This window comes from Cricetulus griseus, chromosome 9 (assembly GCF_003668045.3).
Source record: "Cricetulus griseus strain 17A/GY chromosome 9, alternate assembly CriGri-PICRH-1.0, whole genome shotgun sequence".
NCBI lineage: Eukaryota > Metazoa > Chordata > Mammalia > Rodentia > Cricetidae > Cricetulus > Cricetulus griseus.
Genome location: NC_048602.1, coordinates 3451554 through 3467045, shown reverse-complemented (window position 1 = coordinate 3467045; position 15492 = coordinate 3451554). Strand labels below are relative to the sequence as shown.

The 15492-nt window shown below is 56.4% G+C and overlaps 1 protein-coding gene across 1 annotated transcript in view; it reads left to right on the top strand.

The window, feature by feature from the left end:
* Positions 1 to 13705, top strand: part of Pepd (peptidase D) — a 141875-nt gene extending 128170 nt beyond the window's left edge. The window contains exons 12-15 of the mRNA XM_027430274.2: positions 621 to 769; positions 9597 to 9781; positions 12379 to 12570; positions 13225 to 13705. Coding sequence (XP_027286075.1) covers positions 621 to 769; positions 9597 to 9781; positions 12379 to 12570; positions 13225 to 13374 — 676 coding nt within the window. The 3' untranslated portion in view covers positions 13375 to 13705. The remainder of the gene's footprint in view (positions 1 to 620; positions 770 to 9596; positions 9782 to 12378; positions 12571 to 13224) is intronic.
* Positions 13706 to 15492: the final 1787 nt, after the last annotated feature.

Sequence of the window (15492 nt, the reverse complement as noted above, 5' to 3'; positions counted from 1 at the left end):
CGCACGGCGTCTCCTGGCGTGCTCATATGGGAGGCAGCTGGCATGTGGTATCTGGAGACCTAGCCACCCTTCCGTGGGTCTCTCCCGCTATTCTGAATGGGTACCCACAGCTACGCCTGCTAGCACCAGCCTTCCTTAGCCTTCCCTGGACAGGCTGAGCCTCATGTGTGCAGGCTAGTGCGAGCTACTGAGTGACATCTGCAGCGCTCTTTCTACTCTTTTTCTGAGACCAGGCTGCCTTTGAACTCACTCTGTAGCCCAGGTAGATCTTGAAGATTCTTTATTCCTGGAACTCACTTTGAGATCTGCCTGTTTCTGCCTCTGAGTGCTGGGGTTAAAGGTGTGCTCCACCACTGCCCAGCTTGGTCTTAAAAATTTCAATCCTCCTGTCTCCATTGCCCAAGTTGCTCAGGAGACAGGCTCGCACCCCCACCCCCACCCCCAACCCCCAACCCCCCGTCTGTGTCCCTGCATCGCTCCCTTCTTTGGAAAGGAACCGGCTATATCTCCTCGTGAGGTGACCTCGGCTTCCTGCTGCAGCCGGGCAGCAAGAATGAAGAGGGTGTGGGGTTGTCACCTCTGAAGCTGCCCACCTGCCTCACCACACCCTGTCCCCACAGCCTGTTTGACATGGGTGGAGAGTACTATTGCTTCGCTTCTGACATCACCTGCTCCTTCCCTGCCAACGGCAAGTTCACGGAGGACCAGAAGGCCATCTACGAGGCGGTGCTGAAGAGCTGCCGAACTGTGATGAGCACAATGAAGCCAGGTAAGGGACTCGAGAGCAGGCATGCTGGGAGTGGGGCTGCAGGTGGGGCCCTGACAGACACTGGTAGGAAGCAGGCCCTGAAGTCTGTCTACATCCACTCCACATGTTTGGCCAGTTTGATTCCAGGTGGTGTGAGGCCCCCAGAGCACCCTAAGGACACAGGGCTGACCATGGCAGGAACAGGGTTAGGGTTAGGGTTGGGGTTAGGGTTCAGTGTGTCCTCAGGTCCCATCCATCCCTCCACACACACTGGTCACTGGGACATCAACACATCCCCTGCCCTGACCAAAACAGAGTCTGCTTGAGGAAGGTCCAGGCCAGCTTTGCACACTGGCATGTGGTTGAACCCCAGAGCAAGCTCTAACTTCACTCAGAGGCCGCCAGCTTGAGTCATGAAGCTCCCCCTCGGGGTGGTTTTCCTGTCTGTGCATGGGGAGGCAGCACCCTGGAGGAGCTAAGCTGCACGGCGGGAATCTAGGCTGAGACTGCCCGGCGGGAATCAGTCGCCTGCTGTGGTCTCTGTCCTGCTGCAGTAGTGGCATTGGGCCTGGTGTCCTCTCCGTGCGGCCAGCTGTCCCCCACATCACTGTGTGGCCATTACCTGGGCCTTTCCTACACACCTCCGCACAACCTACAGAGCCCCCAGAAACTCTGCCCTAAGGCCCCACTGCGTGGCCGTTCCCTACTGGGGAAACAGCGAGACCAACGTTCCAGCCTTTCCTCTGGGGCCTTCAGGTCCTCCTGTTCCTGGGTCAACCACTGACCATGCTCCCCGAAGAGGCCACCCTCCTCCCTGGCGGCAGCGCTGAGTATCAGGGAGCCCCGCCTTGTACAAGCACCTCTGCCTAAAGGGGAGCATTTGGGGCTATGTGTGCTCTGCTGAATTCTCTCTTTGAGCCCTCCCTGTGGGTTTGGGGGTCCTTACATCCTGAACACAGCTTTCAGGTGGCAGTTACTCTCCCTCGCTTCCCCCAGCTGGGCACCAGCTAAACGTCTGTTTGCTGCAGCCAGGCTCCATCGGGCCATGGGACAGCTTTCCCGGGCCTGTCTCTCACCTGGTGATCCAGCCACACCCCCCCTGGCACACATGTCCCACTTGTAAGCGGCAGAGTCCTCACCAGTGGGGTTAGGTCGTCGGGTGGTCACAGGCTAAGGGACATAGAATAGCCTACCCTGGTCATGCGGATCCCAGCTTTCTTCAACAGGAAGCAGCCATAAGGGCTGAAGGTGAGATTTTGTGATGCCAGCTCTGAGTGTTGACGTATCCAAACCCCGAGCCTCTGTCCCCACCCACCTCCCTCATTCCAGAAGCAGCTGGTCCCACGGCAGCCCAGACCCTTCCTAGGATTCAGGGGTCTCCCTACACCATTTGGGGACCACTATACAGAAAGCAACAACACAGTGGGGGTCAGAGCATCCAGAATGCAGGCCCCAGGTCCAGCCCAGCAGCATGCTGGTTTCAAGCCTGGCTCCAGCCTGCAGTTTCCTCATACTCCAACTGGCCCGGGTAGCTGCCCAAGCTCCCAGAGTCCATTCTAGGGCAGGCTCAGCCGGCTCTGGTCCCTGCCGTCCACACTCAAGGGCCAGGGAGCTGGCAGCAGCCTCCCCACTCTTCTGCGATCTGGAGTTGTTGAGTAGAAGCTTCAGGGGCTATGGGAGGTCATGGGAGGCCTGAAAGCTGGATTTCTGAAGTATCTCTAAGGACTCTGGTGGCCAGATTTGTACATCCCCATGGTTCCTTGATTTAAAAAAGAAAAAGAAAACAGATGAACTTGGTCTCCAGAACTGTGAAAGCCCCAGGATGTGGCATGCTGTGGCCCCAGAACTTGCTGGTTCAGCATTTGGATAAATAGTCCCCTGTGGCCCCGTGGCCCATTGTTGGAATGATTTACATTGTGATCTCGGGGCCCTGTTCAGTAGAGGAGGGACCTCAACGCTGGCCATTTTCAGAAGAGGCATGTTGAGAATAGCCGGGTCCGAGGCCAGGAGCTGCAGAGGGGTGTGGCTGCATTAGGATACTGGAGCCAGGGCTCAACCCTATAGCCGAGTACCCTCACTCAGCATGCAGGACCAGAGCTTGACAGACGGACGAGTCCAAAGACAGAAAGTCCGCGTGTGCCCAGGAGGAAGAGCAGGGAAATCTGACAGTCAAGCCTTCCTAAGGGTAGCTGTACTGACTGCTCACCTGGGTGGCTGAGGGGCTTAGCAGCCTAAAAAGCAACAGTGCCTCTGAACATTAGACAGGGCAATGCCAGGCAGGAAGAAGTCAGACCCACACGGGGCAGCATGGGCCTCCAGTCCCTTGGAATCAGAGAGCAGCGTGAGAACCTGGACTCTCAAGGTCTGCGATGGGGCCACTGGGGGGAGCAGGATCTGGAGAGGATGTTTGCTATGCCCCTTTTAAAACTAAATCAGCAGAGCAACCACCTAAGGGCCAGTCTCCCGTCCATACGACAGGCAAGCACTCTTGCTCATTTGAGTATTATGTTATTTAAGAGATCACTGTTTCTAAGTGTGTGGTTCTGGTTGAGTCTCCCGTGATGTGTACTGCCGCCCCACCGAGGAACCGGGCCATCTTGCCCCTGAGAACCCTCCCTGGGGCAAAGCCCCTGTGATAAGCTGCCGTCCCTGCATCCCGTGTCTGTGATGCTGACCTCAAGCCATTCTCTGCAGACAGCTGTGTCATTGCGTGGGTTGAGCCGGCGCTGACCCCATCACATTGGGTAGTATCTTCAGACCTCTCCTGGCAGCAGTGGGATGCAGGTGTTGGGTCAGAAAAGGCTGTTCCCACTGGTCAAAGCAGAGCTTTGCCGTGAAAGAGCCCCAAGGCCAACCTCAGCCCAGCAGCCCTCATGCGTCATGATGATGAAGCCGAGGTAGTCATCATGAGAACATGAAGTGAGCCCCGTGGACCCCCCGCCCCCCACCTACACACAGGAAGAGGGGCCTAGGATTGCCTGCCATGTGCTACGGTGCAGGCTGGCGGAGGGGCTAGGCCTCAGAGAGGAGTGGCTGCAAACCAAGCCAGTCGGAGAGGGCACCCTGCTTGTCAACACGGCAGCGTCTTTCCATCTGCTCACATGGGAGCACCGAGCTTCTATTCTTCCATGCTGCCTGAGTCTTAAGCCACTGCAAAGCCTGCTGGTACTGGACACTACCACCACAGCAGTTTGGCCAACAGTGTAGGCCCCTCAGCCCCATTCCTGTTGTCCAGAAAGTGGTCAGGCTTACAAAGCTGCTCCCCACTTTGTACTCAGGGAGGCATCTGACTGGATGTCCATACCCACCTGGTCACCTTTCCTGGCCATGTGGACCACTTGGGGCACCCACTAGGCTGGAACATCCAGGCCCAGCCCCTCCAAGTCTACCCCTGGGGACCACGTGAGGGAGGGCCTCCCTAAAGTCACACTCTTGTCAATGCTGGACTCACAAGCTGGCCTAGGTGAGTCCATGCTGGTGGCTTGAAGACTCCTCGTGGGGGGGGGGGGGACCGAGCTCCAGCTGTTTCCCATAATAATGACACTGAGTGTCCACTAGGGCAGAGCGAGACTTCTGTCTGGTCACACAGTGTACACTGGCCTCCAGGGTTCAGAGCCCTGTGTTCACAGAGCGCTGCTCAGCAGATGGGGACAGACCGTCCCACCATAGTGGTGAATTGGCAGTGGCTAGCCAGCCCCCTGCCCATCTCAGTGGAACTGCCCCTAGTTTGTGGGTTTAGCTTCCCAGCCAAGACAAACGCCCTGCTGAGACTGCCCGGCTGCTTCCTGAGACCTTCCAAGGAAGAGTAAATAAAGACAGGCAGGAAATCACACAACGACGCCCAGGGGAAAGGCAGGAACCAGAATGATCAGAACACACATGGACCAGCAGCTGCTGCCCCGGGGGATTGAAGAATGCAGGCCTTGGCTCCTTGTCCTGGGCCAAAAGGAGGAGCAGCCCCTGTCACTCAGAGCAAGGGTGGGGGTGAGCTTTGCCAGGGAGGTCACCGGAGAGTCTGCAGGAGTGTGGGCAGGCTGCACTAGCACCTAGGAGAACACTGCCGGCTACTGGCTGGGTAGAGTCCAAGTTCCGAGTGGCTTGGGTCTTCAGGGCCACACACTGTGCGGACTGCCGGCTTTGGGACTAAAGGCAAGCGCCACCATACCTGGCTGGGTCTTGAAGTTTCAGTCCTGTCAGGCCTCATTGGTTCTGTCACCTCTCAGGACCCCACTATTTCTCCTTATCCTGCCCAGCCACACTCTGCTCTACACAACACCAGCCTTGAGCTGCTGTTGGTGGTGGCTGCTGTGGTCCTAACTGTGTCACCCAGCCCTGTCCCTCCAGCACTCCTGGCTCTAGTCCTGGCTCAGACTCCTGCCATTTGGGGGGCGGGGGGGGGGGAAGGGGCGTGTTGGGGCAGAGGTAGGGTAGCAGCATAAAACCAGAGGGGCTGGCTGCCACTGAGCAGCAGTACTCCTGTTCCCAGAGAGAGTCCGAGAGGAACGTAGGTGATGACCAGGTGGGGTGGGGAGGGGTAGGGCACAGGGCAGTGTCCACAAGAGCTGACTCCATGTCTTCTGTTGACCTGCGTGTGGAGAGGGGATTCACCTTTCCTGGCTCCCTCCTACCCTGACGAGCCGTCAGGAGGAGGATGAAGTGGCTACATTTCCTATTGGCCCTTGTCCTTAGAGATGGCGAGGAATAAGGGGGTTTGTGCCATTAGCAGTACAGGGACCTCAGGTCACCCTGTGCTGCCCTTTGCCAGACCTGGGAGAGCTATCTGGGGTCCAGTGTCCACCACTCACACTGGTTGCAGGATGAGGGCAAGCTCCCTGCTCGCTCTGCCTGGCTCCGAGCGTTTGCGTGGGTGCCCCCAGAGTGTAGAGAGCCGAGCTTTGGGAAATACGATGGCTCCGCCTCGGCTTCATCGGCAGCATCAAGGCGCCTGCAGCCTGGACACATGCTGCTTCCTGCCCCTCTGAAGGGTGAATGAGTCCCCAAGGCCCTGAAGTAGACACTGCAGGGTGGGCTGGGCCAGAGGCCCCGGGCCCGATGCCAGCTTGGCCTGCCATGCAGCTAGCTCACTGCAGCTCCCAGGGCCTGCCCTGAGACCTGGGCTTTGTGCCTTTGCTCCCACACCCCACAGGCCTGGCTCCCACATCGACCATCCCGTGAGGGCCATTGTCCACATATGAAGTGAGCTCTTTGTCTGACCAAGTAGCCTGGGGGTGGGGTGGGGGGGATCTGCTGCCTTCCTGGCTTGGCTGGGGAGCCCCCCAGGGCTGTCACACTCTGGGCAGGAAGCCTGCAGCTGTGATGAATGCTGCCGAAGCTCTAAGAGGCCTCCCTGGCTCCAGCAGCAGCAGCAGGCTCCAGGCCCATTGGCGTGCTGGTGAAGGAGGCCAGGTAGAGCAGGGGGCCAGCAGAAAGCCATCCCGGAGCCTGGGCATGGGCACCATCACCTCTCTGAGCTCTTGTCCTTAAGTAGGTGCTAACCTCTAGGAAACTCGTCCCACCCTGGGCTCTGAACTAAAGAGTGGGGTGCAGGTCCCTCATGAATCCAGGACTGTGTATTTCCAGTCCTGGCTGCAGAAGAGCCATGGGGAAGGCAAGCACTTTGCTTACTCCTCACATTTAGCAGCAAGTGCCAGGCACAGAGCAAGGCTAGAAGCCCGCCCCCTCAGGCCCGGGCTATGTCACTCTGCTGGACTGTCATGAATTGGCTCTGGTAGACCAGGAAGGTGCAATCAGGGAAGACTCCCTAGACAAAGTCTCTCAGAGAGGCCCAAGATGAGGAGGAATAGGGGCTTGGCGAGGCCTCTCAGCCACAGGGCACTGCAGGTGAGAGACACGCAGGACCATAGGCGCGTCCACAGGAGGGATATGACTTGTCAGCTGTCACCCTGGTCCAGCTGCTCCCCCAGGAGCGGGGAGTAAGATGTCACTACCATGGCCCACCAGTCTCCCCGATGCCTTTGAGCAATATCCAGGGGTTCTGTTGAAGGAGTGTGGATAGGGACCCAGGGATAATGCTGTTTCCAGAAAGCCAGGGTGAAATTTAGCAACATGAATGGGATGAGGTAGAACGAGGCAACATTCACCCAATCCATAGGGTTGGTACTTTAATGTCTGGTGTGGGCCTGCTGGGGAGCCAGGGATGTCTCTAGCTCAGGACCTGGGCCTCTGAGGTGCCCATGGCTGCAAAGGTGAAAGGAGTCCAGGAGTGATGTGTGCCCAGGCTCAGCCTTGCCAGAGGACAGCAACCTTCACACACTTGCCGAGGCCAAGTCACAACCTAACCACACACCTACAGCCAAGAACTGTGCCTTGCATCTGACAGTGGACAAGCAAGGAAGATGGAGGCACCACAGGCGCTCGGGCCCTGTCGCCTGGGTGCCAGGAGCCTCCCAGGAGCCACCATGAAGCTGTGGGGGGGGGTCTATCTGACACCGCATCTCAGTGGAGGCTCAACCATGTCAGGAGGCTGGAGCCAGCCACTCCTGGGGCTCCCCTTGCAGGGTGACAAAGGAAGGACCCCATTCAAGGCAAACCTTGTCCAAGTTCTGGGCTGACTGGAGGCTGAGGGAGCACAGCTCTTTGGGCACCTATAAGCCCAGAACTCGGGAGCACACGGACCTGGGGAGCACACGCTTTGCCAAGCCAAGTCTTGGGGTGTCATGGGGGACACCATTATTCTGGTGGAGACACATGAGAATCGGTTGAGCAGATGTGTCAATGAGTGTACCCAGAGCAGCAGTGAGGGTGGGGGGATGTATAGAGGGGGGCAGCTTTGATGCCGGAACACCCTGCAAGGATAGCTTAATCAGGACCCTGGCCCCGGTGTAACATGGGAAGACCTTGTATGCTTCTGGAGCAGAAGGCAACCCGGCCTCTGGAGAGTCCTCCAGGAGTGGTGGAGGAGAGGACAGAACGATCCAGGCCTGGCCACTTGGGTCTTGGGGAAGAGCAGCAGCCAGAAGTGGGGCTGACTTGACCCACACAACGAAAGCACTGTGGCCAGAGTGCAGAAACCAGGCTCTGGCTGGCCTTAAGCGATGGCTCATTGGTGGCTAGTGCTGGGAATGCAAGACTAGCCAGCCTTCTGGGCCAGATGCAGCACCTGTATCTGTCAGGGAGTCAGGACAGCCTGCTCAGGTCATACGAGTAACAGCTAGGATCCCGGTACCCAGCCTCCACCCCTGAAATGCCACCCATTAAATTTCGAAAGCTCTCACGCACAGGGTGCAGACTGGGTCAGAGTTGTATGTCTAGGAGGACCCCAGATTCGAGGCAGCAATAACCAGACGCTCCCCAGGTTTGCCCAGCAGCAGATTCTAGACCCTAGGAAGGCTGGCTCCGCCTCAGAGCCAAACCTCCCACCTCTCCACATACACGGCTTGGGCCATGGGTCCCACAGCACCCTATGAGCTAGCCTTGCTGGAAAGGGACTCCTCACCGGCTTTCTATCAGCCACGGAGGCTCCGCAGTCTGGGCCTCCAGGCCTGGCCCTTTCTGGTTCATTATCCTCTAGACCTCCCTGATGCTGTAACCCTTTATGGTGACCCCCAGCCATAACATTATTTTGGTTGCTACTTTATGACTTATTTTGCCACTATTATGAATCATATTGTAAATATCTGATGAGACCCCCCCCCAAGGGTCGACCCCTAGAGGGATTGTGGCCCACAGGGTGAGAACCACTGCTGGAGGCCCTTGAATTATGTAGGTTTCTCACCCTCCCTTCTCGCAGCGTTGCTCATCAAGGGGTGAGGTGATGTGACCACAGGCCAGGCTCTAAGCCAGAGTAGGACATGGCTGAGACGCCTTTGGTGTTGACTGGGAGGACAACGCCGTCATCTACCCTCTAACCGGTGCACTGCTGTGACCTAGGCTCAGCCTTTATGGGATCAGGGCTGAAGACTACCCTGGGCCTAGGTCCTTGTCTGGTGGTCTCCCTGGAGACCACCATAGCAGGCAGGGCAGTCCCTGAAGCTGTCTGAGGCCCTCCAGGGGCCTATTAGTCCAAGCAGTGCTGACTGTCCTTAAACCCCAGAGCCATGAAGCCCATCTGGCCCCTGAAGCTATGAGCATGGGAGGTATCTTAGGGTTTCTGTGGTTGTGATGAAGCACCCCCAAAGCAACCTCGGGAGACTCAGCAGTTTATTTGGCTTATATAACAGTTCGTTAGAGAAGCCTGGGCAGGAACTCAAACAGGGCAGGAACCTTTAGGCAGGAGCTGATGGCCATGGAGAGGGAGAATTGCTGCTTACTGGCTTGCTCTTCATGGCTTATTCAGCCTGCTTTCTTATAGAACCCAGGACCCCCGGCCCAGAGATGGCCCCACCCACAATGGGCTGGGCCTCCCTCATCAATCACTAAGAAAATGTCCTACAAGCTTGCCTGCAACATGACCTTATGGAGGCATTTTCTCCAATAACTAGCCTGTGTCAAGTTGGCATAAAACTAGCCGGCATAGAAAGCTCCCCGCAGTGACCTTTGCTCCAGAAACTTGGGGCAGAGATGAGTTTGATTAGCAGCCTGGGCTTAGACATCTAGGCAACTATGGAGATGGTTCCAGACCCCTGCCCACCAGAGGGTGAGGCCCCACCAGCTGTCCCTTCCCCCGGAAACCTTTGTTCCCACAGCAGCTTCCAGACTGAGTTAGCCATCCTGGGGTGTGCAGGGATGCCTGGGCCTGAGCCACCCACTTCAGCTCTTGAGCAGAACAACCAAGCCCGTGGCTTTGGGTGACAGAAGCTTGGCCCTGCACTATGATGGTGCAGAGTCTGGGTCCTCACCCCGCGGTCTGTAGAGCCCCGGCTTACCATGGCCTCTCCTTCAACCCTAGGTGTCTGGTGGCCTGACATGCACCGGCTGGCCGACCGTATCCACCTGGAGGAACTGACCCGCATTGGCCTCCTGAGTGGCAGTGTAGACGCCATGCTCCAGGTCCACCTGGGGGCAGTCTTCATGCCACATGGGCTCGGTCACTTCCTGGGCCTCGATGTGCACGACGTGGGCGGCTACCCTGAGGTTAGTTAGTGCACATGCTGGTCTCCCTGTGCCTGGAGCTTACTGGGGTAGAGTGGGGGTTCATGGGGGCGGGGGGGGGGTACTGGAGATACAGTCAAACAGGAGGATGGGTCTCCCTGTGACACACAGGAAGTGAGTCCCGGACACACAGGGTGGGTCAGTGAGTGGACTTCCCCAGTAGCTGCAAAGGCTTCAGGCTTGGAGGTGGAGGCCTCTGTTTATGAGGCCTCAGGACACACGCTGTGTGCACAGCATCTGTGCAAAGGTTCCCCAGAAGATAACGGAGCTGAAGCCAGGTTTCAGAGTCACACCAAAGCCTGCACGTCCTTCATTCACACTGCCTTCAGCCCTTTGCTCAGCAGCAGAGCCCTTGCCAGCTCCCTCGCTGCCTCACCCTCTGCCTCCCGGGCCACTGGCAGGAGAGGAAGGCTTGAGGGGCACCTTCAGACAGGGCTCCCTCGCCCTCTCGTGCTGCCAGCTCTCCAGGGACCACCCAGTGGGTTCCAGAGGGCTCCTGGGAAGCCCTTACTGGGCAGGTGGCTACAGCCCCTCGGGGCCCATTCCTGCTGCCCAGCCTGGCCTGGGGCCCACCGTGCAGGGGGCGGATTGTGCAACTGGTGCACACCCTGGGGCCCCCCAGCCAGTTAGCCAAGCCTGGACCCAGCCTCTTGGCTGTGGGGTATTTTGAAAGCACAGAGAATGATTTGGGGGGAGGGGAGGATTGCTCAAGAGAAGCATTATTATTCAATTATTTTTTTCTCAAGTGTAAACAGTTAAATTTGGAGAAACAAAATCAGTTTTAATTTCCTAATTTCTGTCCATCCTATTGTGTGCAGGGAGCCAAGAGCAGGCCCTTCCAGACATTGTTAGTTGAGGTTCGTTATTCATTAGTCGCCAAAGTCCTTTTTTCCACCAAAGAAAATTGGCAGCAAACTGTTTTCATCTTTTCCAGTAAGCAGCCCTTTGTGCTCAGTCTATTCTTCTGACAGATAAACACTGTGGAAAAAATATGGCTTTTCCTATAAAAGTCATTTGTTTTATTTCAGGCCTACAGACACATCTGGGTCTCTCCTCAGAGTCCAGTACAAGTTGAGGCCCCACTGAGCCTTCTGCCCAGGCAGAGTAGTGGGCATGGACACCCCTAGCATAGCTGGCATCCCCATCCTTGGCCCGTGGGTCACTTGGACCGGCTCACCAGCCTCCTCTAAGCTATGTCTGTTGGAGGGCAGCCTGTAACTGCCACCCCAGCAGACCCTAGGAGCGGCAGCTCCGAAGGAGTGTTGGCTCTCATAGGTGTATCACCGGTATATCCCTTAGCTCTTACTGCAAATCCTTTAGTCTCCCCTAAACCCAAGAGATGTGACCTGGTCAGGCCGTGGCCCTCAACAAGCTTTCACAGCCAAGGCTCAGAGAAGCAACAACCACTTAGGGTGTAGCAGGAGATTCAGGCAACTGGAAAATTCTAGAGCAAAAGCCTGGCACAGACAGGAAGCAGGCTCCTGTCTGACAGGAGCGCCTCTCACCTGAGCTGAGGCCTTCTGAGGAGCACTCTGCTCCCCCACAGCCTCCATGCTCACTGGTCCAGAGACAAGTGCTGCAAGGCCGATGATGGCCAGCCAGGGTTCTTCCAGAGCATGGCCCACAAGACGCATGGCACTGTGTCCCCCATCATCTGGCCTGCTCACACCAGGTCACAGTGGCCATCCTTACCCTCACAGAATCCCAGTCACAGCCATCCTCACTGTGCCCGGCCCTGGAGGCCAAGCCAGCCTGTTTCTGGTTACCTTACGTGAACCACTAATTGAAGTCTGATGTTCTTGGCCCCCAAACAGTCAGAAACGACAGCTCGGTCTCCAGCAGCTGGGCGTCCTTGGAGGAGCCACAATTGGGGCAGGCAAACTCAGATCCTGACCAGAACGCTTATTTGCTGCCCACTTACTCAGAGGCCCTGGGTATCAGCCAGATGAGTGCCCTGGGGAGCTGGACGAGCAGGGCACACAGCCTCAGCAGAGAGCTATCAGCACCAGCACTCTCCATGGTCATAGGACTGTTTCCCCCGGGCCAGGGTGTAGGCTAGACACAAGCAGGTATTTACACGCCAGTGCTGGTGGGAACAGGCCCATCCTGCTGACAGCACCTGTCCCTTCCTCTACTGAAAAGGCTGACTTGGCCCGGAGGAGCCAGGAACAGTCCAGTTTCCACTTGAGCTGCCTGGAAGAAAAAGACGAGGAAGGCACTACAAGCCATGCAACCCCCTAAGAGCTTTTTTGGCTTCCCTGGTTTGGCTTCTGACCTGCAGAAGGACAGACCTGAGTGAGGGCAGGCAGACACCCAGCCAGCCCCATGGGCCTACCTGGCAGCTTGCCCTGCATAATCAATGTCCCGAGGGCAGACCTGACAGTAGCCGGGATCAGAATGCCCTGAATACAGGTGTGTGCAGAGAGGGTAAAGAGTTCCTGTGGTTAGACTGGGCTGGACACACTCTGGTCAGGGCGCTGGGGCCGGTCCTGTGTGGCTGCCTCTCAATGAGGCAGTGGCCCTGGTAGCCAGCCTTGGGGTGCTCAGTTGGGTTCCCCCAACCTTTGCTCTCTCCCTAGGGTGTGGAGCGCATTGATGAGCCTGGCTTGCGGAGCCTGCGCACAGCAAGGCACCTGGAGCCGGGCATGGTGCTGACTGTGGAGCCGGGAATCTACTTCATCGACCACCTCTTGGACCAGGCCCTGGCAGACCCAGCCCAAGCCTGCTTCTTTAACCACGAGGTCCTGCAGCGCTTCCGCAACTTTGGCGGGGTGAGTACCTGGGGGCCCCACAGTCTCATCCCCAGAAGGTCCACTGTGGAGTGATGGATCCGCAGTCAGCAAGGCCAAGGTTTTCTTTATTCAGATATACCAGCCAAGTGCAAGCCAAAGGCAGCCCGGCCAGAGAGAGGAGCAGGGAGCAGGGAGCAGGGGCTCGCTCTGTGCGCGGTCCCTTAAGAGCCCTTCCCGAGTCATCTTAGACTTCCCCTCAGCACGCCCTTTCGGGCGGGGCGTGTCCCGGCACACCTGTCCGGGCTACTAGGAGGCGGGGCTACAGTGTCTCCCTACAGTCCACCACCACTGTCGCCTCAGGGAAAGGCGGAAGGACAGTTGGCTGTGCTTAAGGACTGGCCAGCCCGCTTATGTGGGCTGTCACCAGACAGATACCTTGCCTCTCAACAGGAAGATTCTTCAAAATGCCCATCAGCCCCAGAAGCTCCATGAGAGCACACAGTACAATACAGAAAGGGCCTCCCTGTGTCTTTCCCCAGAGGCTTTGAGACCAGTCTGTCTTGTCACAAAGACTAGTCCCATCCCTCAGAAAGCTTCTCCCAGGTGGCACAGTCAGGCTGGACCAGGTTGGCACCACTAACAGGGCAAATGAAGCCAGCATGGTCATAATGGCATCCTGTCTGTATGGCACAGGTCCGGATCGAGGAGGACGTCGTAGTGACTAACAGTGGCATGGAGCTGCTGACCTGTGTGCCTCGGACCGTGGAGGAAATTGAAGCCTGCATGGCAGGCTGTGACAAGGCCTTCACGCCCTCCTCTGGCCCCAAGGAGAGCCAGCTGTGATGTCAGCCTGCCCATGGCGCCCCAACAGCAAGAGGCAGTGCTCAGCAATCAGATCCTGGAGCTCACATTAGATTCTACCAAAGCCATCACTGCCTTTCCAAGGGAGGACAGCATTTTACTAACCTGCGAGATCACATCCCTAACCTTGACTTTGCTTAAATGACTGACTCTAGTGCTGATTGAAAAAAAAAAAATCTGTTCTTAAATCGCAACTTGATTCTCTTGCTGCCACTTATTTCCATGTGCTCAGGAAAGATGCACTGTGTCTGTCTTCTCCAAATAAAAATCAATAAGCAGAATGGAATTTGCAATAAAAGCTTTTCAAAATTGGCCCTTTGTGTCCAGCTTCCTCTTTACTCCTTCACAGAAGAGATCGAGCATGGGGACCAGGCCCCAGGGTAGGCTTTAGGAGTCTGTTCCCAGTGGTGGTGTTAGCACGGGGCCCAGTGCCCTCTGCTTCTGCCTTGGACTGGCTTGGGAGAACCAGGAAGTCCTCCACCAAGAGCTTTTACTGCCAAAGTTAGTGTGACACTGTCACCTGCTGCCAGGATTCCCAAGCAAACAGGCACCAGAGCCACTAGGGCATTTGGTAAGTTCCGGGGCCTTGATTTCATTTTTATACTAGTAAAGATAGAGCGTGTCAGCCAGCCACTGCCTGAGGCAGCAGTGTGGCCTGCTACCCGATCTGTCTGTGGCACCACCATCCCCAACAGAAGTCTACTGACCCAATTCTGCTCCAAGGCTGTAAGCCATATGGGGCCCAGCTGTGCCCATGGTGGACCACTTGGCCTCCTCTCTGCTTGACCTAGTGTCTCATAGTCCTGGGGATCTGCCACACCCTCAGAGCTGGCTTCTAAAACTCTAACCCAGTTCCAGGTTGCCTGCGAGAAAGGTTCCACCAGAGTGTGGCTCAGCAGGGTTCCCTCCCTGAGCCCCTATCTCAAAGCAGAGGCAGGCCAATCTCTGTTGAGCTCCAGGCCAGCTAAAACTAGATAGAGAAGCCCAAAATAAATAGAATGGAACTGTAATGGAGAAAAAGAACTAGCTAGAGATTTCAAGCAGCCACCAAAGGGTTTAGTCACTAGAAATTGGCTTCTTCCTTTGGCAGTAGCAGAGTGCTTACGAAGTGGCCACAAGAAGATAGAAGCCACCATAGAACAAATGCCGAGCTCAGTCCCAAAGCTCCACTCCTCTCATTTACTTCTTAGGTTTACAACACCCGATCTTAGGGGTTTTGCTGGTACACATAGGCCCATCCTCTCGGCTACTCCCCAGAGACACGGCCATCTGAGTAAACATGGGCTCCCTTATCCCACGTTCCTGAAGCTGTGTCCATCTCCTCCAAACTCTGCAGAAATTTGTATAGCTTCAAAAATGGATTAGAGACCGCTCCTGAAAGTTCTACAGTGCTAAGGCCCCCACACACTCTGAAAGGACTGGCCCGGCATTAACTGAGCATCTCGCCCATGAAGCAGATGTATGGTCCATGAGCTCAGGGCCTAAAGTCCCCTCTGAAGCCTCATGCCAACATTATAACCCCAGTGTTGCCTCAGACAATGCAACACTCCATCGAGGAAAAGGGCAGGATTGGCCTTGTACGGCTAAACCCAGAGGGGGGTTTGAGGTGAAAAACAAGAGACGCTACTTTCTAAACAGAAAGAGCTGCAAGAGGTACAAGGGAGGGCGAAGGTGCCACACACCAAGACCAGGGAGCAGAGAGGTTCTGGACAGCGTGTGAGGCGGTGCTGCCCAGGACTGAGTGGTAGGGTCTGAAGCAGACAAGTTCCAGGGGCACACAGAGGTCCAGCTCAAGCTTCGTGCTCCAGAAAGGCACCTGACAGCCGCTTCACAGGGAGGGCTGAGTCGGGGGATGGGACTTTTTTTTTAATGCACAGGATACAGTTATGAACTCTTCACACATGTACAGGCACTTTGAGGACTGGTCATTCTAAAGGTGTTTTTATTAAGACCTGGTTCCGTCACAAAGTATAAAAACTTCTAATACAAGTTATGAGAAATACACTCCAACTAGAGCAGGAGATTTCAGCTCGGTTGGCAGAGTACTCACCTAGCATACACAAAGCTCCAGCTTCAAGCCCCAGTGTCACACAAAATCCA